This window comes from Mesoplodon densirostris, chromosome 16 (assembly GCF_025265405.1).
Source record: "Mesoplodon densirostris isolate mMesDen1 chromosome 16, mMesDen1 primary haplotype, whole genome shotgun sequence".
Classification (NCBI taxonomy): Eukaryota; Metazoa; Chordata; class Mammalia; order Artiodactyla; family Ziphiidae; genus Mesoplodon; species Mesoplodon densirostris.
In genome coordinates, this window is record NC_082676.1 from 22,852,890 (window position 1) to 22,876,393 (window position 23,504).

Genomic DNA, 23,504 nt, shown 5'->3' on the forward strand with positions numbered 1-23,504 from the left:
ATCACTACCAACTGGAAGAAACTGTAGTGGGACAGATTGTAACTCAGTCCAAATACATGGCAGCTCCTTAACTCATTAGTTTCTCATTTAGTTCCACAGACATCTATTAAGTTCCTGCTATGCTTAGCAAACAAAGTTGACTGAGATATACTGCACAGGCTTGCATTTCTTCTTTATAGAAGTTGATTTCATATGAGGACTTTTAGAAGAAATTATTGCATAAAATCAGAAATGGGACCAATTGAATTGTGAGGCAGTGATTTCACAGTCAGAGGTCAGAATCTGGGGAGCTTGTTGAACACAGATACCTGTCCCATAGACTTCCTGTATCACAGAGCTCTGGCAGCAGATCCCCTAGACTGTTGTGATGCACAGCTTTCAGGAGCAACTTCTCTAAGGCTGCCTTACAGACCAGCAACATTAGCTTCACCCGGGAGCCTGTTAGAAATGCAGACTCTCAGGCCTCACACCAGCCCAATGGAATTTGAATCTGCATAGTAACAAGATTCCCCAGATGATTAGTAAGCACATTAAAGTTTGAAAAGCATTGCTTCAGGAGGAGGATCTCAAACTTTAGGGAGTATCAGAATCACCTGGAAGGCTTGATAAACTATAGATTGCTGGGCCCAACCCCCAGAATGTCTAATTCAGTAGGTGTAGGGTGAGGCTTAAGAATTTGCATTCCTGATAAGTTTCCAAATGCTTCTGCTGCTTCTGGTCTTATGTCCACATTTTGAAAACTACTGCTATAAGGTAAATCCAATTTTTAAAATCACCTGAAAAGATTAGTTCTAATCACCCTTATTAGGTTGGCCTAGATTCAAAAAATAATCTCTACCCCAGTGTTTAGCTTTGGATAGAGGATAAAGGGCAGGAAAAAGCAGTTAGCTTAGTTCTTGGCTGCTGTTTCTCCCTTTTTCCCATTTTACTCACACATGTCCTCTATTTTTGCACAGAGTTTGAAAGATATCAACAACATGATAAGGCAAGGTGAGCAGAGAACCAAGAAGCGAGCAATAGCCATGGATGGTGATGCAGAATCACCTGCCAAACGCCTCTGTCAAGAAAATGATGACGTTTTACTTAAACGACTACAGGATGTTGTCAGTGAAAGAGCAAATCATTAGTGCCCTTCCCATTTCTATGATAAAAGCACTTTCAGGTTGTTTTGCAGAAAGTTAGGGCTCTATCTTTCAAAACATTCAGCCCTGTAGGTAGTAAATATCACTGAGTTACAAGAAAAGTTACACCAAAGTTGGGTTTTTTTTACATTTATCCAAAATGTAGTTGACAGATGTATTTTGAGTTGGATTGTAAAGGAATGTTTTAAGTGCCTTTTAAACATATTAATAGTCATAGAATTGTTAAAATATTTGTTCCCTGGGTTTTTCAGGTGAAGTAAGGAGAAACCTCATAATTTTTTGGCTCACTTTTTTAAATAAGTAAATGTCTTCTTCTTCTGAGCTTTGTAATGTGAGGGTGAGTAATCTGTTTTTGGTAAGTGTCGTTTGAGAGGTTTGTGTTCCTAATTTAGTATTGAGTAGGGGTTGGGTTCCATGGCATCTGGGCCAGAGGATGATGCCTGGCCTGTCTCTGACCCAGTGTGGTAGCTGCACATCCAGGTGCCAAGACCATTCTGGGTTGTCCAGACACTTCTTGTGCCCTTCCTTTCCTTGAGCAGAAGCAGATTTGTACCTGAACCCCTGCACTACCCCCACTCCTTGCTTTCCAGCCCTAAGCCCTCTTAGCCTGGTGTCACAACCTGATAAAAGAGATACTTGCTTCTTTTTAAAACTACTATCATTTTGTTTTCCAAACCATTAACTTAGTTATGTATGATTATATTATGTCCTATAATTCTCAAAATAGGAAGCTGCTTCTCAAGCCAGTAGAGTAAAATACAGAAAAGAGTTGTTAGAAACCATATTCCTGCTAGTGAGGTAGCACCAGGATAATATGTGAGATACTGTTTTTGAGGTTATCATGAGATTGGTCATTCTCAGTGTCTAATTGATTCACTAAGAATAGTTGAAACCTTTTTCAAAACCACATTAATGTCACCTCATGCCATATTACTTCCCCCTCTTCGTTCTCAGTATCATCGGTGCATTATGAGTTTCCCATTAGGGTTTGATCACTGGGCCCCTTAAGGGTGTTTTCCGGGGCTTGGGGTGCAACTTTCCAAAGAGTCAGCTGTTTGGTATTCACTTTTTCTAGTATGTTTCCAGAATCTGGAAGGACATGGATAAGCCATTCTTAATTAATTTTGAGAAAATGTTATCAAATGTATGTTTTTTAAACCACAGACCTTATTTTTTTAAATGCAAAATATTTAACAAATATTTAACTTAACCGGGGCTTCCCTGGCGGCGCAGTGGTTGAGAGTCCGCCTGCCGATGCAGGGGACACGGGTTCGTGCCCCGGTCCGGGAAGATCCCACATGCCACGGAGCGGCTGGGCCTGTGAGCCATGGCCACTGAGCCTGCGCGTCTGGAAACTGCTCCGCAACGGGAGAGGCCACAACAGTGAGAGGCCCATGTACCGCAAAAAAAAAAAAAAAAATTTAACTTAACCTATGTCTAACCGTAGCTAATTTGAATTAGTCTGAGATTTGAGTATGAACTAGTAATTACTAGGAATAATTGTAATTGTAATTGTAATTGTTAGGAATTTTATTTTTAAATTTTAAGATGAAAAGTGATTTTGGTCACATTTTACTTTTCTGAAAATTACATCCTCATTTTTTTGTGTAGTATCTACACATGTTATAAGCCAAATACCATCGTCTGTTTGAATCCTTGTATATACTTTTATGTAGCTATAACTATTGTGTCATTTTCATCATCGTTATTAATGTGCAGAATGTAAATGAGCATTTGTACGTTGTCTTTATAAGAAACTCTGGACGTGTTTTTATCAGTTTTCAAGACTGAATATCAATGTACATAAAATGGTTAATAAAATAATGGAGTTTTTTTGAGATTATTGAAAAAACTACACTTGAGCTCTTCTGTGTGACTAGATGCAATTGTGAAACCATATAGAATCTGTATCTCTTTAACTATCTGCTTTATATCTTTTAAATATCTTAGTGTAACTTAAAAGTTAATGTTCCTGGTGCTTTCTAGGAGCTAGGAAGAGAATGGGGAGTGAGTGACTGCTTGATGAGTATAGGGTTTTCTTTTGAGGTGATGAAAATAATTTTGGAACTTGATATAGGTAGTGATTGCATAACATTGTAAATTTATTAACTGACACTAAATTTTACACTTTAAAATAGTTAATTTTATGTTAGGTGAATTTCACCTTAATTGAAAAAAATGCCTTAGACACATATAAAAAAACAGAATTACTTCAAAGCCTTGGAATGGACCAAATTATGATGCTGAATCAAGGAAAAGTCTTCTCTCTTAGGAGTGCTTTCAGGTGTATTTCTTCATTTGAGGATCACAGCTTAAAAGTTTTTTGTTTTTTTTTAACATCTTTATTGGAGTATAATTGCTTTACAATGGTGTGTTAGTTTCTGCTGTATAACAAAGTGAATCAGCTATACGTATACATATATCCCCATATCTCCTCCCTCTTGCGTCTCCCTCTCAACAAAAGTTCTTTTCTAATTAAGATTTTTATGTGGTTAGATTATGTTAAATCAAAAAAAAATTTTTTTTAAAGAAGGTAGTATTCCCGCTTGTTTTTATTTTGTTCCTTACAGTACTTTCACTAAGTCAACAGACATTATTGGCTGTTTACTGTATGCCTGGCCTTTTGCTAGGCGCTAGGGATATAAGGGTGAACCAAGCATAGTTCCTGTCCTCAATATATAATATTTGTAGCCTACTAATATACTGGGATAAATATAGTAATACAAGTCTACACAAAGACGGATGGTGTTAGCACAGAGAAGGGAATGAATGATTCACTCTGCCTGAACGAGTTTGTCAGGGAAATCAAAAATCACTCTAGGTAATTCCCTGGCGGTCCAGTGGTTCGGACTCCACACTTCCACCGCAGAGGGCACCGGTTCGATCCCTGGTCAGGGAACTAAGATCCCGTGTGCTGCGTGGCACACCCTTAATTAATCAATCAATTAATTAATTAACTCTAAAGTGGGGGCTAAGTGGTAATTTAGTCGTTAGGGGTGAATAACTGTTTGCCAGGGCAGTAGAAGACAGCATAACCAGTAGAAAGGCCCAGAGACTTGAAAGTACTATAGGGGTAAGAATTTCAGATAGTTTAGTGAGGCAGGAGTAAAGTGTACATATATAAAAGTGCAGTGCAAAGCGGAGCTAGAAAGGGACCTTTCTAGTTGGGCTTTATGCCAGGCTAAGGAGCTCAGGCTTGGTCATTTCCAGTGGTTCTCAACATTGGCTGCAGCTGGGGAGTTTTAAAACACACATCAGCGAATGGGTTTCTCCCCCAGAGATTTCTGATTTAACTGGTTTGAGGAACAACCTAGTATTAGGATTTTTAAGTACTCCCTAGGTGAGTACCTAAGGTTGAGAACCACTGCTCCAGGTCATGGGGAGCCACAAAAGAGGTTTTGTGGGGGTTTGGGTTTTTTGTTTTTTTTTTGCGGTACGCGGGCCTCTCACCGCCGCGACTTCTCCCGCTGCGGAGCACAGGCTCTGGACGTGCAGGCCCAGCGGCCATGGCTCACGGGCCCAGCCGCTCCGCAACATGTGGGATCCTCCCGGACCAGGGCACGAACCCGTGTCCCCTGCATCAGCAGGCGGACTCCCAACCACTGCGCCACCAGGGAAGCCCAGAGGTTTTAATTTTATGTGGATAATGACAAAATCTGAATTTTTTTTTTTTTTTTTTTTTTTGTGGCCAAGCTGCAAGGCGTGCGGAATCTTAGTTCCCCAACCAGGGATTGAACCTAGGCCCAGCAGAGAAAGTGCCGAGTCCTAACCACTGGACCTCTGGGGAATTCCCTAATGTTTATTTTGGCAGTTCCTTAACTTGCCCAAAGATAAGGATTACCTGAGACACATATTAACGATGCAGGCTCCTAGGCCCCACCCTTGACCAATGGAATGAAATCTCCAGGAGAAGGACTTAGGAATTTTGTTAACCTCTGTTCCAAGTGATACTAACCGTCAGGCAAGTTAGAGACTTTCTGGCAGTTCTCAAACTTTAAGAGCATAGGAATCACCAGGGATTGTTAATCTTGTTAAAAATGCAGAGGCTGGGGTTGGGCCTGAGATGTTGCTTTTCTAACAAGCTCTTATACCTAACACCAGTGCTGCTGGGCTGAGGACTATGCTTTGAACTGCAAGTTTTAGAAATCTGGAATCTATGCAGAGGATTGATTAGAAGATGTTTATTTAGACTGACACGGGAGTCAAGATAATGGTTCTTAACTTGGTTAATTTTGCCACCTTCAGGGACATTTGACAATGGAGACATTTTTGCATTTTTGGTTGTCACAACTGGGCATGGGAGGTTGATGCTACTGGTATCTAAGGGTAGAAGCCAGAGATGCTGCTAAACATCCTACAGTGCACTGGACAGCCCCCACAGCAAAGAATTTATCCAGCCCCCGTGTCAGTCGTGCCAATTAAGTAAACACTTGGACAAGAAGAGCTATATGCTTTACTGTACTGATAATGGGGATAGAAAAGGAACCACCAAGGGTCACCCAACTCTGGGCAGGTATGGGGTCCCAGTTAGGGATAGCTTCATAAGGAAGATGACTTTCTAGGAAAGATTAATGGTAATAGATTCCAGGTGGGGTAACTAATACACATGTGGGATTATTTGGCATCAATGACAGACCCTTAATATAAAAGAAAATGTTCCTGAGGTTTCAGATTCTGCATGTAGGCAATGGTTCCATCAAATTTCCCCGTGGTAAGAATCACCTTTGAGGGCTTATTAACTATGCAGATTTAAAAGTGTAGCATACAAACAGTTTTGTTAAGCATCCCAGGCTATTATTCTTATCCAGGAAGCTTGGAATGTACCTGTATAATGGCCAAGAGTATAGAGATCCAGGTTCAAACATCCACCCTGACGCTGTCTCACCAAACCAAGTTGGGCTTATTTACTTACTTCAGGTAGGTCATCATCACTTCAAGAAATAATTGATTAATTATGGAAAATAACATTCATTGTATAACATTCAGTATATGTAAGCAAAAAATAAAAACTATATTCCCACCAACCAGAGGTCACCTGTTCAAATTTTTTTTAATTTTTTATTATTTTTTCACATGAAGAAAATTGTGTAAATCTTAAGTTTTATATTATGATGAATTTTTTCCAGCTTCACTGAGGTATAATTTACATAGAATAAAATGTACCCACTCTAAGTGTATAGTTTGTATAATCATAATTATATATGATTGTATAACTACCACTACAAAACTATCGTTTTATTGTGCTTTGCCTTATTGTGATTCACAGATACTGCGTTTTTTTTTACCAGAATTGAAGGTTTGTGGCAACTCTGCATCAAGCAAGTCTATTGGCGCCATTTTTCCAACAGTATTTGCTCACTTCATGTCTCTGTCACATTTTGGTAATTCTCACAATACTGCAAAATTTTCATTATTATTATATTTATGGTAATCTGTGATCAGTGATCTTTGACGTATGATATTATCATTGTTTGGGGGTGCCATGAGCCACACCCATGTAAGATGGCAACGTTGTGTGTGTTCTCACTGCTCCACTGACCTGCCGTTCCCCAGTCTCTCTCCCTCTCGTTAGTCCTCCCTATTCCCTGAGACACAACAATATTGAAATAGGCCAAGTAATAAGTCTAAATGGCCTCTAAGTGTTCAAGTGAAAGGAGGAGTCAATCGATGTGGGAAACTTGGTTGTTGTCTTAAAGACTTCGCCACAGCCACCCCAACCTTCAGCAACCACCACCCTGCTCAGTCCACAGCCATGAACATCGAGGCAGGACCCTCCACCAGCAAAAGATTACAACTCGCTGAAGGCTTAGATGATGGCTAGCATTTTTTGGCAATAAAGTATTTTTTAATTAAAGTATGTACACTGTTGTTTTAGACAATGCTATTGCACACTTAATAGACTACTGCATAGTGTAAAAACAACTGATTTTGTATGTACTGGGAAGCCAAAAAAATTTGTGTGGCTCACTTTTTTGCAATATTTGCTTTATTACAGTGGTCTACAACTGAACCTGCAATATCTCTGAGGTATGCGTATATAGAACATTACCATCACTTTAAAAAGTTTTCTTTTTCCCTCTAATATTCCCCGCCCTCCCCATATCCTCCCCACCACTTACCCAGGCAATTGTTGGTCTGCTTTTTGTCACCATAGGTTTGCCTTTTCTAGAATTTCATATAAATATATGTATGCACAGCATGTAATCTTTTGTATTTGAGTTCTGTCACTTAGTATAATGTTTCCGAAATTCATTCATGTGGTATGTATAAATATTTCTTTTTATTGCTGAGCAATTTTCCATACCTTGGTTATACTCAATTTGTTTTATCTCATTACCAGTTGATGGACATTTGGGTTGTTTCCAGTTTGAGGCTATTAATAATTATGAACATATGTATGCAAGTCTTTGAACATATAATTTTATTTCTCTTTTATTCCTTTATGAGTTGCACTGCTGGGCCAAATGGTAAGTACGTGTTTAACTTCGTAAGATATCCACGTCTTTTTTCAAAGTGGATCATTTTGCATTCCTACCAGCAGTGTGTAAGAGGTCCATTTGCTCCACATTACAGCCCCCCCCCCTTTTTTTAAATTAAAGTATAGTTAACTTAGAATACTGTGTTAGTTCCAGGTGTACAGTAAAGTGATTTGGTCATATATTTTTTTCAGATTTTTATCAATTATAGTTTATTAAAAGATATTGAATAGAGTTCCCTGTGCTGTACAGTAAATCCTTGTTGTTTATTTTATATATAGTGGTGTATATATGTCAATCCCAATCTCCCAATTTATCCCTCTGCCCCACCCTTTTTCCCTTCGGTAACAATAAGTTTGTTTTCTACGTCTGTGACTCTGTTCCTGTTTTGTAAATACGTTCATTTGTACCATTATTTTAGATCCCACATATCAATGATATGATATTTGTCTTTCTCTGTCTGACTTACTTCATTTAGTATGGTAATCTCTAGGTCCATCCATGTTGCTGCAAAAGGCAATATTTCATTCTTTTTTGTGGCTGAGGAATATTTCATTGTATATATATATATCACATCTTCTTCATTCATCTGTTGATGGACACTTAGGTTGCTTCCATGTCTTGGCTATTGTAAATAGTGCTGCTATGAACATTGGGGTGCATGTATCTTTTCGAATTAGAGTTTTCATCTTTTCTGGATATATGCCCAGGAGTGGGATTGCTGGATCATATGGTAACTCTATTTTTAGTTTTTTAAGGAACCTCCATACTGGTTTCCATAATGGCTGCACTGTAGCCACCTCTTGATGTGAATCTTCCTAGACTTTTTTCAGTGCATATTGAAAAAATCATTGTATTTTTAAGGTAAAAATGGATCATATATGTCACTTAATATATCATCTTTGCAATGTCTAAATGTTACTTTTCTGACAATTTTAATGCTTATGTTCCAATAAATTATTTATGTTATCATTAAACAAGGAAAGATTAGCACAGTCTCTATAGCCACCGTAGGAGGTGTCCTCAACAAGATGAAGCTCACCATCCTGGACCAGTCTTCTCAGGCCAATGAGTGGGTGGCCAAACACATCAGGAACTGCATCATCCAGTTTAGCCAAGGGCCAGACAAGTACTTCACCCTGGGGCTCCCCACTGGGAGCACCCCACTTGTCTGCTACAAGAAGCTGATTGAGTACTATAAGAATGGAGACCTGTCCTTCAAATATGTGAAGACTTTCAACATGGATGAGTATGTGGGCCTTCTTTGAGACCACCCAGAGAGCTACCATGCCTTCATGTGGAACAAATTCTTCAAACACATTGACATCCACCCAGAAAACACCCACATTCTGGGTGGGAATGCAGCTGGCCTACAGGCTGAGTGTGATGCCTTTGAAGAGAAGATCAAGGCTGCGGGAGGGATTGAGCTGTTTGTTGGGAGGCATCGGCCTTGGTGGACACATTGCCTTTTACGAGTCGGGCTCCAGTCTATTGTCTAGGACCCGTGTGAAGACACTGACCATGGACACCATCCTGGCCAATGCTAGGTTCTTTTATATATATATATATTTTTTTTTTTAATAAATTTATTTGTTTATTTTTGGCTGTGTTGGGTCTTTGTTGCTGTGCATGGGCCTTCTCCAGTTGCAGCGAGCAGGGGCTACTCTTCATGGCGGTGCACAGGCTTCTCATTGCAGTGGCTTCTTTTGTTGCAGAGCACGGGCTCTAGGCACATGGGCTTCAGTAGTTGTGACGTGGGCTCAGTAGCTGTGGCTTGTGGGCTGTACAGCACAGACTCAGTAGTTGTGGCACACAGGCTTAGTTGCTCTGTGGCATGTGGGATCTTCCCAGACCAGGGCTCGAACCCGTGTCCCCTGCATTGGCCGGCGGACTCTTAACCACTGAGCCACCAAGGAAGCCCTATGCTAGGTTCTTTGATGGAAATCTCACCAAGGTGCCCACCATGGCCCTGATGGTGGGCGTGGGCACTGTGATGGGTACTAGAGAGATGATAATCTTCATCTCAGGTGCTCACAAGGCGTTTGCTCTGTATAAGGCCATGGAGGAGGGAGTGAACCATATGTCTGCCTTCCAGTAGCATCCCCACACGGTGTTTATGTGCGACGAGGATGCCACCCTAGAGTTGAAAGTGAAGACTGTCAAGTATTTCAGAGGTTTAGTGCTTGTTCATAACAAGTTGGTGGACCCCTTGTGAACTATGAAAGAGAAAGAAACAGAGAAAAGCCAGTCTTCTAAGAAACCGTACAGTGATTAGCTTGTGCTAATCCTAGTGTCAACTACCTCACTGGGACAGGCGGGTCTTTCTGGAAATTGTCTTTAGGAGGACAGAACTGTATTGCTTTAATCTAGTGTGGTTACTAGTTGAATGGATGAACTTGTCATTCTTGGCTGTTCGGTGTGGAGTCTAATCATGGAATTTAGCTACTTATTTGTAACTTAATGAGAAAAAAATCACTATATAATTTTGACGTCTGCCCCACAGATAAGGGGTTTTTAGCTTTTTGTTGTGCCTCTAACACTGTTCAGATGTACAATACACTCCAGTCAGGAATTTCTGTCATTACATACACTGATCTCAGTTGAGAGGGAGTTTGGGGCTTATGTATATTGGACAAAACCTCTTCGGAGAGTCTTAAGAGCCCCTCTTGGGAAGGCCTGCCCCTTATTTGAGAATCAGTGTTCCAGATTAAGGAACTCTCAATGTCTAAAGTCACTATAAGGAAGTAGTCACTCTGGTCAGTAACAAGTGCCACAGGAAGAAAACTATCCCTTACTTTCTTTCCCCAGCTGTTTTTTTCTGCTCTCTCAGTTGGCCTTTCCATGAACTCAGAGGCCTCCTTGGGGAAGGATTTGGGTGGGTGGGGCTAAAGAGAAAGTTTTGCTGATGAACTCGGAGCCTCAAGGGGCCCAGCCACATCAAACTCCTATCCCTCAGGGACCCTCCAGCACTGGGAGGAAGGCAGAAACCCTTTTCCCAAGAGAGCCCTGTGTTTTGTTCCAAGGTCTCACTCTGGCGCCTCTCTTATACATACTCATTCATAAGTAGGACATCCACGGGAGCAACAGACATGGCCAAGATTCAATGTTATGTTCAGCCAAGGTGATGGGGTCAGGGCAAGCAGCTCCATTATGAATTTAGAAACAACACTAGAGTGACGTGTTTCCTGTGTCCCTGAGAGTTGAGTGCCAAGAAACAGACCAAGTGCTTCTAAAGTTGACTAATATCCTTTCTCCACTTAAAAAACTGTCCTTCTAACCCACCTGCGTTCACGTGGCGTGGTCTGATGTTCCCAGAACATCAGGAAGTACACTTCTGCCCTTTTGTCCTTCACCCCTTGTTCACAAGATGAGTCTATTGCTCTGGGTTTTTTGTACTCTTATGCCTCGATGGTTTGAATGCTGCCTCCTCCTTCTTCCAATTTTTGTGCCTCTTTGAAGCTGCTGCCGCCTCTATTTCTGGGAAAGATCTTTCAGCGCCTGGCTCAGGCCTCTCTTTAACTGCTGTGTTTGGTACCAGTGTTTCATTTTTAGGTTTTATAATGTGATTGTGCTGTCATTCTGTTTTAAGCTAATGGATCACTGGACTTGTTTACAATGTGACATGTTCTTTTAAATCTAGTATTTTCAAGGAAAAAAATACAGGAAAGATTACAAGGTTTTGGAATTTTTTTATTTCTTTGCTGAATTTGTTTCAGATACTGGCATTTGGAATAAATTTTGTTTAGTGAGTCTAGTGTTCGCAAAGTTAAGAATTAGGCATTATTTAATCTATAACACTATGATACAAGGTTGTTAAAATACTAGATATTCATTACACAGTGGAGTACCCCACAGGCTCCTTACTTCATTTGGGTTCTGCTCAAGTGTCAGGTCACAGCACTTCCCAGCCTTTCCTATACTCTTAACATGTTTTATTTTTCTTCCCAGAATTTACAATCTACTCATGTATTATCTGAATCCACCACTAGTAATTAAGCTCCATGTAGGTGGAACATTTTTTCTGTAGTTTTCCCAGAGTGCAGAATGATGCATTGAAGGAAGTATGGGCTTGACATTTGTCAAATTCGTGAATTGAAGAAAGGCAGGGACACTTTTTGTTTTTATTTTGGGGGGTGGTTTGTCTTGGTTTTGGGGGTTTTTTTGCCACACTGCACGGCATGCGGGATCTTAATTCCCCAACCAAGGGTCAAACCTGCGTCCCCTGCAGTGGAAGCACAGAGTCCTAACCACTGGACCACCAGGGATGTCCCAGGGTTGCTTTTTTTTTTTTTTTTTTGCGGTACGCGGGCCTCTCACTGTTGTGGCCTCTCCCGTTGTGGAGCACAGGCTCCGGACGAGCAGGCTCAGTGGCCATGGCTCACGGGCCCAGCCGCTCCGCGGCATGTGGGATCTTCCCAGACCGGGGCACGAACCCGTGTCCCCCTGTATCGGCAGGCGGATTCTCAACCACTGCGCCACCAGGGAAGTCCCCAGGGTTGCTTTTTATAATAATTATATCTCACATGTATTAAGCATTTTCTATGTGCCAGACTCAATTCTTATAAAGCCCTGTAACAAAACTTTACAGAGGAGGAAATTAGAGCTCATAGATTTTAAGTAACTTGCCCAAGGTCTGAAGAGTCAAACCCAAGCACTCTGGTTCCCCAATTTTTTTTTAATTCAATGAAATTAGGGGGGTTTTGTGTGGTAAAATATGTATAACATAAAACTTACCATTTAATCATTTTAAGTATACAGTTTAGTGGCATTAACATTCACATTGTTGTGCAACCAATCTCCAGAACGTTTTCAAAAATCTTGCAAAGCTATAATTCTATACCCATTAAACAACAACTCCCTTTTTCCCCTCCCATCCTGCCCCTGGCAACCACCATTCTACGTTCTGTTTCTATTATTTTGACTACTTTAGGTACTTCATCTAAGTGAAATCATACAGTAGTTTTGCTTTTGTGCCTGGCTTATTTCACTTAGCATAATGTCCTCAAGGTTCATGCATGTTGTAGCATGTGTCAGAATTTCCTTCTTTTTAAGGATGAGTAATATTCTATTGTGTGTATAGACCACATTTTGTTTATCCATTCACCCTTGGATGGATTACACCTCAATTTTAATCTGTAAGCTGTACTGTGTCTTTTGATATTAATCTTGAGGTGACAGATTTATATCCTCCGTATTCTGGGAAGTCCTGGGCTGTCTTCCTTAAGCTTCTCTCTTCCTTTGCCATGTGAAACATTCTCATTTCTTGTTTCTGTTTTGGAGCAGATCTTCTCACTTGCATCACACACAGAGGAAACTCAGCTTGTTGAAAGATTTCCTTTCAAAAAGTTGCTTACAACAAATATTTGGGGGGGAGGGGTTATTAATGTGGTCCAATGACAATCTTCTCCCTTCACTCAATCCTTGTCTTCCAAACCCTCTCTCCCAGTTGCCTCCTGGGAGCCCTAGATTACTTGCCTTTAATACATCTTCCCTAAACTTTCCACCTTAGAAGCCTTAGCACCAGCTTTCACCAATGTCCTGAAGATTGAGTCAAGGTGGCACTGAAAAGGGTCTTTTTCTCCAAGGAACACTGCTCTCCTTCTCAGAATCTACTGCCAGCTTATTCCCAGATACTCAGAGCACAGTAGACAGGGGGAAGTTCAATTCCCTTGAAGCCACCTCACATGTAAATTATGCTTCTCATTAGTAGGGATAACTGAGGTTTTCTCAGTCTTATAAACAATGTAAATAAGAACATCTTAAATACTACTATGTGTATTGGTGTACTCTAACTCACAATATAGGGAAATACAATATATTTGTTATGCAAATGCAACTCCAAAGACAACCCTCCAGTCCTACCCAGGTTACTGGCTTTAAACCCCACCTTTATAAAAATTCTGAAACTATTTTCCTTGTTAATCACAGTGATTAACAAGACCCAAACACTAGAATGCCTTCAGACCTTCTCCTTGAGATAAGGGTCACGTTTTTAGATGAGAAGGATTATTATGTAACAAGATATTTAACTTTGAGGAAAGAATATTTTTTAAAAGATCAGGGGACTTACCTGGCAGTCCAGTGGTTAGGACTCCACACTTCCACTGCAGGGGGCGCAGGTTAGATCCCTGGTCAGGAAAATAAGATGGCACATGCTGTGTGGTACGGCCAAAATATTTTTTTAAAAAAAAGATCAAAGCCTTCCTTAACATTTGAATTAATATCTACTTTGTTAATGATAGCACACTTAGAGTGGAAGAATAGACAAGTATATATGAGACTTTATTTTGCATGGTATCCAATAGCACAGGGGTTCCTGGTTGTAACCAGCTTCATAGTCATCAGAAGCAGAAGCCTGGGGCCCAAAGACGGAACCACTAAGTCAAAATGCCCAACCTTAGGCCATCAACTCAGGAGTAGATGTCACATAGTACAAACATGTTGGCTGTGTGTATCAGTCTGCTAGGGCTGCCATAACAATACACCATGGGCTGGGTGGCTTAAACAACAGAAATTTATTTTCTCATAGTTCTGGAGGCTAGGAGCCCAAGATCAAGGTGCTAGCACAGTTAGCATTACTGAACCAGGTCCATTTGCCCAACGTGCAGCAAGCCAAACACTGAGATGCCAAGGTTTACAGCCAAGAAGGAGTTTATTCACAAGGCAGCCAAGCAAGGAGATGGGAGAACAAGTCTCAGGTCCACCTCCCTGAAGGCAAGAGGATTGAAGTATTTATTGGATAAGCAAGGTGGTCTTGAAACTGAGCAGGACACTGCAGGGCCCTCCTGGGTTCAAAAGCCCTTCCATGTCCCTTACTTTTCATATGTGGGAAAAAGGCTTCAGCCTCCTAGACCTTCTCTGAGTTCCAAAGGGCAGATTCAAGCAGATACTAATTAGAGAAATGAGGGAATGCAAAAACAAAGGAAAACCAGTTAAGTAAGAAAAGTAATGACAACAGGCAGCAATAAAACAGAGTCCTAGTTCCTCCTCAAGAGATATTCATAACAATCTGATACATATCTAGACTTGTTTTATAGGAACTAAGGCCCCAACCCAGGTGGAGGATGGTGACTTCATGCAGAGCACAAGATTCCTGGAACACCACCCGTTACCTCACCATCCACCCATCAGAAGAAAGCTATGCACCCTGCAGCCCTCGCCCCAAAAGTTGCCTTTAAAAACTCTTCTCTGAAACCCATCAGTGGAGAGTTTGGGCCTTTTGAGCACGAGCCTCCCATGCTCCTTGTTTGGCACCTGCAATAAAAGCTATACTTTCCTTCATGACAACCGGGTGTCAGTAAATTGGTTTTGCTTTGAGGCAAGTGAGTGGACCGAAGTTCATTTTGGTAACAGTCTTACGTATGGGGACAGGTGACTTGAGGTAGGGAAAAAGGTGAGGTAATCAGTGTTCTGCACAGGTGCTTCTGGGTTACATGCTTCTGCATATTCAAAATGGAGGTGCTTAGCATGATCTGAGGGTGGAGTTTTCCAACCCTCTAACATCAAAAGGCCCTTCACTGGACAGCTGTGCAGGCCCAGTTTTAGGGCTGGTGGTCCCAACCAACCCCCAGCTGGCTCATACTGGGCAGGAGCTGACTCCAACTTCCTGTAAAACAACTGGGCTTTGTGAAGCTTGGAAGGTGTGCAATTAAAGAGAGGAAAAAAGGAAGAAAGAAAATGAAAGTGAAGTTAATCAATGAAGGCAGTTTTAACAAGCGGTTCCCTTATGTGTTGTTCTGTAAAAAGTTCAACAATTTCTATTAGTTATCAGCTTATGTTAACTCCATGGGGCATGGTGTTATTAGTTTCTGATAAGATATCTCTTCCTGGCTTCCAGACAGCTGTCTTTTTGCTGTGTCCTCACATGGCCTTTCCTCTGTGTGCACAAAGGGAAACAGATCTCTGCTATCTCCTCCTTTCTTATAAGGACACCAGTCCTGGGGGCTTCCCTGGTGGCGCAGTGGTTGAGAGTCCGCCTGCCGATGCAGGGAACACGGGTTCGTGCCCCAGTCCGGGAAGATCCCACATGCCGCGGAGCGGCTGGGCCCGTGAGCCATGGCCGCTGAGCCTGCGCGTCCGGAGCCTGTGCTCCGCAACGGGAGAGGCCACAACAGTGAGAGGCCCGCGTACGGCAAAAAAAAAAAAAAAAAAAAGAAAGAAATGGGTGAACTATGAACTGTCTCTAGAACTGCATTTCCAGTTTCACAAAGATTCATATGGTATAATTTAAATGACATCATAGGCTGATCCACCCATCCAGCTACTTTATCCTCAATTTGCTTCTTTATATTAGGGAGATTTCTAACTGAGATGTAAGTCAAAAAATGTTTATGTTTTGCCCAGGCAATGTTGTTGGTTCCCTTTAGCACGTCCAATTAATAGTGCTTGAAGGGCGGATTTACATGCCTTAGTCCAGGGGGTATACGTGATGGTGCTGGTGCCATCCTCATTGGACCTGGCTTTAAAAGGGTCTGCCATTACAGGATGGGCAGTATGGATGGTCTTCTGCAGGGGATCAACCTCAGTGTTATAAAAAAGGAAGTTCAGAGAGAGATGGATAGAAAGGAGAGCCTTATGGCGGACATTCAGAGGGACAGAAAAAAGCAGATTTGGAGAGAGAGAGTTCTCAGAAGCCTCAGAGGATTTTTCTAGTTTGGAAATTTTTTGAGAGTTGGTTTCTCTGGGGGAAGCAATAGTAGTCGATTCATTATTACAATTGGAGGCCTCAAAATACCAATTGAAATATGCTTCCCATTCTCTTTGTCTTGTTCTATAGCTTTTCTCCAATTGAGCACACAAACTAATTTAGAAATTTTGAATGAGCCACAAGTGGACCAACAGAGTTTCAAGTTGTTGTGGGTGATTTTAGTCCAATGTGAAAGAAATTTACAAGAGGAAGGCCCATAAGTTTTAAACATAAATCGATCTGGAGTTCTGGATGGTGGCAGTGCCTGTAGAAACCCAACTCCCCGTAACTGAGTACTCACCAAGATGAACCATTCCCTTCCCAGATAAAGCCAGCAACAGAGGACACCCAAATAAAGGCTCAGAACCTCAACCCTACTGGGAGGTTCGGAACCAAGAAGACTTACCCCTAAGACCCAAGACCACTGAGGAGACGATTGAGTACAAAGGACTCCTGTAGGTGCCTTACTTGTGCCTGCAGCAGCTCCAGGGGTAGAAGCGAGTCACTTTGGCTCCCACTTCTGACACCATGTAATGTCCAACAATAATCAGTTTCAAGGCTGCACAGTTCAAAGAGTGTTATTTGGGGTCTTAGGCATTGCAATTTGGTAAAAATTGCAATGCCTAAGATTCAGGTAAAACCAAAAGAGTGTTCCAGGGAACGGACAGAATTAGGGCAAAAGCTACAAGGTTTTTCAAGTTGTAAGAATTATGTTTGGCTCTCAAGCAAAAAGGAAATATTCATCCTTAAGGGACAGCTTTCATGAATTACTTAGGGTAATGGTCTGGTAAGTATCATGGACTGTGACAGGTTATTTAGGGTAAGGGTCTCATAAGTATCTTGAGTTTCTAGAACATTGTGCAGATGTTCTGGATCACTGTTTTAAGACAATAAGTGGCCAAAGTTCAGATTTCATCCGGGCTGAGACATGCAAAAATCCCACTTCCTCAGTGGCCTCTCAGCTCCATTTTAGAGAGCTCTCCTAGTGATACTGACTTTATTTTGATTTTCCTTTCACAAAGTGCAGAGATAGGGTGCATTTTTGGGTTGGTTGATCAAATGGCTGAATAGTCTCATCAAAACCCAAAGTCTGTTCCACAGTTTTGGCTTCTATCAAAAGCTTTCCTCCTAATGATTTCAGGAGAGCTAACCATAGCAATGGCAAATTCACCTTTTGTCATATCTTAGGGGCTCCCAAGAAAATCTATGTTGGAATCAGGCTGGCTGATAAAACTACCATTTGAATTTAGGAGCCAATGCTCCTAAAATATGAGTTGAAATATGTGTTGAGATTGGCTCTTAGCAATGAGTTTAAAAGGATTCATCAACTATGTTTACTCAGGAGTAACCCATTGAAGTCTGGCCACTCCCTCATGTGTTTGAGCATCCCAACCCCCAAATACATGGTCACCCCACCCCAAACATTGAGGCACTCCCAGGAAGTCACCACAAGCAAAACTCTATAGGATGGGATGGCCTCTCTCTGTGACTGCCTAAAAGCAATAGAACTTGTACCCAGCTCTAGTTACAGAAAAGAACAATGGTTTTCAAGGCTGACCTAGGTTAAAATCCCAAAGCACTTAACACATGTGTGTGACCTCTGGCAAGTCATTTCACCTCCCTGGGCTTCATTTCCAAATCTTTTAAATAACACCTGGGGTGTTTATCCAAAACCAATTCTCTTCTTCCTGATACTAGACCTTACCCTCTAACCCAATGGGTAACATGTGACCTGTTTGGGTCAATCATTTTATAACACAGCAATTGGTCCAGGAATGAATGCTATCAGACTTGTTGAAGTCATTCACTTATGTTGGAACTGGAGGAGAGAGGCTTTCTTTCATCTCTAGATGTGAAGCCGTAAAGCTGGGACCTCAAAGCTGCCTGCAGCGGGTAGCCCTCATGTTCCCACATGGCTTGCACCCTCCTTGACTTTATCTCTTAACTCTTCCCCTTTACTCATTTTGCCCATCCAAACGGGCCTCTCTGCTATTTTTCAACACCAGGCATGCTCCTGCTTCAAAAGCCTTTGCACTTGCTATTCCTCCAGGCACCTGCATGGCTGGAATGGTTTTTGTCTGGAATGCTTTTCCTCCAGACACCTGCATGGCTGACTCCTTCATCTCCTTCCAGTCTGCTTAAATGTCACTTTCTCAAAAGGCCTATGACCACCTTTTATGGCCATATTATGACCACCCTATTCAAAACTGTGACTCTATCCTCCTCTACTTCTCTTTAAAATACACTTTTTTCCCAAGTACTATCTTCTAAGTTTATTACTGTTAATTATATTGTTATTCACTGCCAGTCTCCTCCCACTAGAATATGTTTCACTAGGGCAGGGATTTTTGTTTCTTTTGCTCATCAATATGTCTCAGGTGCCAGGCAAATTAGTAAGTACCCAGTAAACATTATTATTTGTTGAATGAATGAATGTATTTATAACTAAATAAGCCCAGCTAGTATAATACCACCTAATGACATTGCTATGAGGATTAGAAATTATAGATATAAAGTAAAGCACAAATCTGACTCATAGTGAAGCAGGAGATAGATGGGCCCCAGGTTGAACAGCTGGAGCTCATCCCCTGTGGACAGAAACTCCAAAATAGAAGCGAGAGAAGAGCTGAGCCCTGCCCAGATAAAAGATAGAGATCACATATTTCTTATTCTTGAGGTCAAGGAGACCTTCCCAACTATACATTCGCAGAAAGGTTCCTCAGAGGTCAAAAGGGAGGGGGGCGTCACCTCATAGTAAGTGATGTCAACCTACCCATAGGCCTCTTCGCTAGAATCCATCTTGGCTAAGAGATGCGTGTGCACACATGGGAAAACCCTGAGATATACCAAATACAGACACTGAACCAGGAAAAGCAAGATGATTGACCAAAGGAAACCCGGAAGAAATGCCCCATGAAAGTGGTTCAAACTACCACGAGGGTGCGACTCTCTCTCTGAGCCCACCCGTATCTCTATCCACATGTACTTCTTCCTCCTACTAAACACTTTGTTTCACTACTTTCTATGTATGGTGCGAATTTATTTCTGCAAGGCTGAAGGGCCAGGTCCTTGTCACTGGCCACTGGTCTAGTGGCTAGGATTCAGCGTTCTCACTGTCGCTGCCCAACCTCAATCTCTGGCCAGGAACTGAAACCCTGCTCCAAGCCGCTGCAGGCTGTGGCCACCCAAGATCAATAGTAGATACTCAGGGCCTCCCTGGTGGCGCAGTGGTTGAGAGTCTGCCTGCCGATGCAGGGGACACGGGTTCGTGCCCCGATCCCGGAGGATCCCACGTGCCGCGGAGCGGCTGGGCCCGCGAGCCATGGCCGCGGGGCCTGTGTGTCCGGAGCCTGTGCTCCGCAATGGGAGAGGCCACAGCAGTGAGAGGCCCGCGTACAGCAAAAAAAAATAATAATAATAATAATAATAATAATAATAGTAGATACTCAAATATGGTAGCTATTATCATTTTGCCAGGTCTCTTTTTTTTTTTTTCAAAGAATTCCTTGACAGATCTGGAAATAAGTTTCTACATCTACGAACAGAAAAAGACTTATGAAGAAAAAAAAAAGAAAAAGACTTATGGGGCACATACCAGGAGGTGATCTTTGGATCTGTATGTGTGTGTGTACACATTTTGTTTTACAAGTTTTCTTTCTTGAGCATTATTTTTATCAGACAAGAAAACCAATACATTTTTAAAAATGAATTTTGGCTTGCTTTGGGATTTTGACAGATGGAAAAAAGAATGTCTTGAGGAGGTTAGATTCAAAGAAAGAACCAGGGATTGGTGGTAGGTGGCACTGAGAACTAGCAGCACTGGTTTAAGAGGACGTTGTAGGGAGATGTAAAACTACAAGGTTAATACTGCCAGAAATAAAATTGCCCAACTCAGCTGGGTGGGTGGAAGCAAGGAAGGGCAAGGAAGAACTGCTGGGGGTACTCAAGGTCATTAAGCAATGGGCCTTAAATTAATTGATCTTAGAGTTTTTTCTAGTCCCAACTATGGTGAGACTGACATCAGAGGAGAGCTTGAATACTCACTTCTCTCAGTACAACCAGAGCAGAGGGCCTGTGTCTAGTAGGCATTTGTTTCCACGTTGTGGAATGACTGGATGGAATAGGATCACCAGGACCAAGTGGAAGTGAAGTGGCAAACTAGGAACCACCCAAGTTTTGGAGTCAGCTTTAAACGTTGATTCTATCACTTAGTCATGGGACCTTGCTCAAGAAACCACCTTGTGCAAGATCTAGGGCCCCTACAAAGTAGGAGATTAGGGGAAACATAATAAATATGGCATTAAATTATATACTCTTTAACAAGCAAAAACAAATAAAAATTAAATTCTCAAAAGCAATTGCTTTGAACAAACCCAACTGAGTAAACTTAAAACCCTGCTTATATCACCTTCTACTGCCCAAGAAACCTTGCTGTCAGGGCAGATTTTCCCACAAGTCTTATAAACACAAATTTTCAAATAGCCATTTCCAAGTTTAAATATGTCTTTCACATTTATGCTCTTTGTTGTCTCTTTGACCTCTCTCCCCTTGTTTTGGTTTCACAAGTCTTGAAAACTGTCTGTTTTTTCTCAAAATATTCTGTGGTTTAAAGGTTTGTTTTTCTGGGCCTGGCCCTTCTGTGCAGAGGAGGGCAAGGTCACCTCTCCATACTTTCCCCCACGGGTCTATGGGATAAGGGAGCAATTGGAAAATTTGGGTTAACTAATATAAAATAATTTTATATCAAAACTCCCATTAGTGAGCAATTGTTGGCAAGTGAGTAGGAGCATGGGCTTTAGAGCCAGGCTAGATTGCTTGGGTTTGAATTCAGGCTTCACCACTCCCTAGCTGGGGGACCTTGGGCAAAATACTCAGTTCTCTGTACCTCAGTTCCTTACATCTTAAGGTTATTGGGTTCTAAATTAATTAATATTTGTAAGTCCTTAGAAGAGCGCCTGGCACACAGTAAAGCTCTAAGTGTTTGCTGAAAATATTTTGCTCAACCCTAGACCACTAACTAGTTCACGCTGCTTGATGATAATCTGCCTCACTCACCCTGTATCTTCTGGATGGGTCTATGGCTGTGTTGATGGGAAGGTGTACTGGCTTTAGTAGTGGCAGTTGTAGTAGTCCTTTTACCAACACGGCCAAGGGTTAAGCCTGGGGTACTCATGTGAAGTTCAGCTCACCAGAAGAGCCCCTGCTCTGGACTGTAGCGGGATGTCCTGGGCACACTCTTTCCCGGCCCCCGCCCTTATCAGCACCACTCTCAGTTCTGCTTCTACTCACTCGCTTTACCGTAAACGCCTGGGTGGGGCTAAGGGTCATTGGGCGGTCACTGCGCCTGCGCCGGGACTGGGGGTTGGGGGCCTGAAGTGGGTGGCCGGCCTGGCCCCAAGGTCTGAGCTGTCAGTGCGCCTGCGCGGCCGGCCAATAGGCTGGCAGTACTAAGCTGACTCGCCGCCGCCGCCGCCACTGAGCTGCGAGTGCGCCTGCGCGCGGGTCGGGCGCCGGGGTTCTTGACTGTGCCGCGCGGGGCGCTGGGTGTAGCCATGCAGAGTGCCGACTCTCAGAAGCCCCCCAAGCGGCTCCGGCGCGATGATAGCCCGAGAACCCCGCCAAACACCCCTCCCGCAGACACAGAGAGGTCCCCGAGCCCCGACCTTCACCCCGACCACCGGACCTGGGGCCCGGAGCAGGTGTGCTCCTTCCTAAGGGACTGTGGCTTCAGCGATTCTGGACTGCTGGAACGCTGCCGAGGTAGCAGGGCTGTAGGGGTGAGGGGCCGGGGGCCGGCGACCCGAGGTCGCGACAGCCGGGCCTGAGAGAGGGCTCCCTGAGGCCGTGAGCGGGGGGGGCCTCAAAGAGGAGCAAGAGCGGCCGAGGGAGACCGGACGCGGGAGGCACCCGAAGGGGTGGACCTGAGGCGGGGGCGCCCAGGAGGGGTGACCTGAGGCGGAGAACGGAAACCTGAGGCGGCGAGCCCTCGGAGAAGGTTGCCTGAGGCGGGGGAGGGAAACGTGACGCGGGAGGCACCCGCAGGGGTGGTCTTGAGGGGCGGCGCCCAGGAGGGATACCCTGAGATGGAGGAAGGAGAAATGGGGCGTCTGGCGTTGCGGACCCGTAGGAAGGGAGCGGACTTCGGAGGTTGTGAACCTTCGGGGGCGGGGAGGGGGCAGCTGGTCTAACTCTGGTGGGCTTCTTCAGGAACTTGGCACCCCAGCGCCTGACAGGCGGGACTCAGGTCCCTTTTTTAGTTAGAAGACCCTTGGTGGGAGGGTTGCTGTCATTCAAGCTCACCAGGCTCGGGAGACCCCCCTCTGCTGATGCAGCTCCCTGAACACTTGCCACGTGAGAGTATATTTGGGTGCTTTAAAGTTTGTTTCCTCCTTTCCCCTCCCAACTCGGGGTTTGTCCAACCGGGAAAGAACTTTTATGTTAATCTCTGAATCCGCATCGCCTTACCGTAGCATCCCGGTAGGACTCAATACATGCGTGATGACTGTACTTGCAAAGCTTAGTAAAGATCATGTTTTGTTCTCCAAAAGTTTCCCTCGCTAAATCTGAACCCTGGGGTGGTTCGGTTGACCACTGAACTCCCAGGTGCCCACAACTTGGCCTGTAGGTTGAGTTTTAAGCGACTTTACTGGCTTAAGTTCAAGCATCCATCCACTTGAAATCTACGCAACTGCCCGTAAGGGGGATGAAGTTTGACCTCTGCTTTACCCTCTGAAGTGTTCAATAGAAAAATGGTGTCATTTGCAAATGCAGTAAACTTTTGCAATTGCGGGGTGGAGCCCTGTTTGCTTAGGCTGGGTGGGAGGAACTAAAGAAGTGTTCAAGACCTAAAGATAGCTTGATGGGTGAAGGAAATTGCACTTCTCTTTTTCCCTACCACCACCGCCCCCCCCCACCCCCCCAGCCTTGGTTTTCCTCCCTTTCTGGGGTGGAATTTTTCTTTTGAGTAGCAGTAGGTGGGGATGAAGTAGCTTTATGTCTTCAAAATGTGATTGGCTATACTGTTGGCTGCCTGTTTCAGTGGTGTCCTGTAGATTCATTCATCAGTCTTCAGAATGATCTGTTGTCTTGACCCACAGTCTAATACTAGAAGACATTACATGATTTAATTGGTAAAAACTGACCAAGTGTTCACTGTTGCTAATTTCGTACTGTCTGCTTTGTTTTGACCAAACTTTAGTC

At 43.1% G+C, this 23,504-nt stretch overlaps 2 protein-coding genes and 1 pseudogene across 6 annotated transcripts in view; all 3 read left to right on the forward strand.

Moving 5' to 3' along the window:
- Positions 1-2,983, forward strand: part of RBL1 (RB transcriptional corepressor like 1) — a 69,670-nt gene extending 66,687 nt beyond the window's left edge. For 2 of the 4 annotated variants that reach the window (XM_060077884.1, XM_060077881.1), the window contains exon 22: positions 957-2,983. In XM_060077884.1, the coding sequence (XP_059933867.1) occupies positions 957-1,127 (171 nt within the window). In that variant the 3' untranslated portion in view covers positions 1,128-2,983. The remainder of the gene's footprint in view (positions 1-956) is intronic. The other 2 variants (XM_060077882.1, XM_060077883.1) reach the window with 1 other exon arrangement.
- A 5,666-nt stretch (positions 2,984-8,649) lies between these two features.
- LOC132476346 (glucosamine-6-phosphate isomerase 1-like) lies at positions 8,650-9,921 on the forward strand (annotated as a pseudogene).
- Positions 9,922-21,768: 11,847 nt separating this feature from the next.
- SAMHD1 (SAM and HD domain containing deoxynucleoside triphosphate triphosphohydrolase 1) overlaps positions 21,769-23,504 on the forward strand; it is a 62,683-nt gene continuing 60,947 nt past the window's right edge. The window contains exon 1 of one of the 2 annotated variants that reach the window (XM_060120335.1): positions 21,769-22,064. In XM_060120335.1, coding sequence (XP_059976318.1) covers positions 21,857-22,064 — 208 coding nt within the window. In that variant the 5' untranslated portion in view covers positions 21,769-21,856. The remainder of the gene's footprint in view (positions 22,065-23,504) is intronic. The other variant, XM_060120334.1, reaches the window with a different exon arrangement.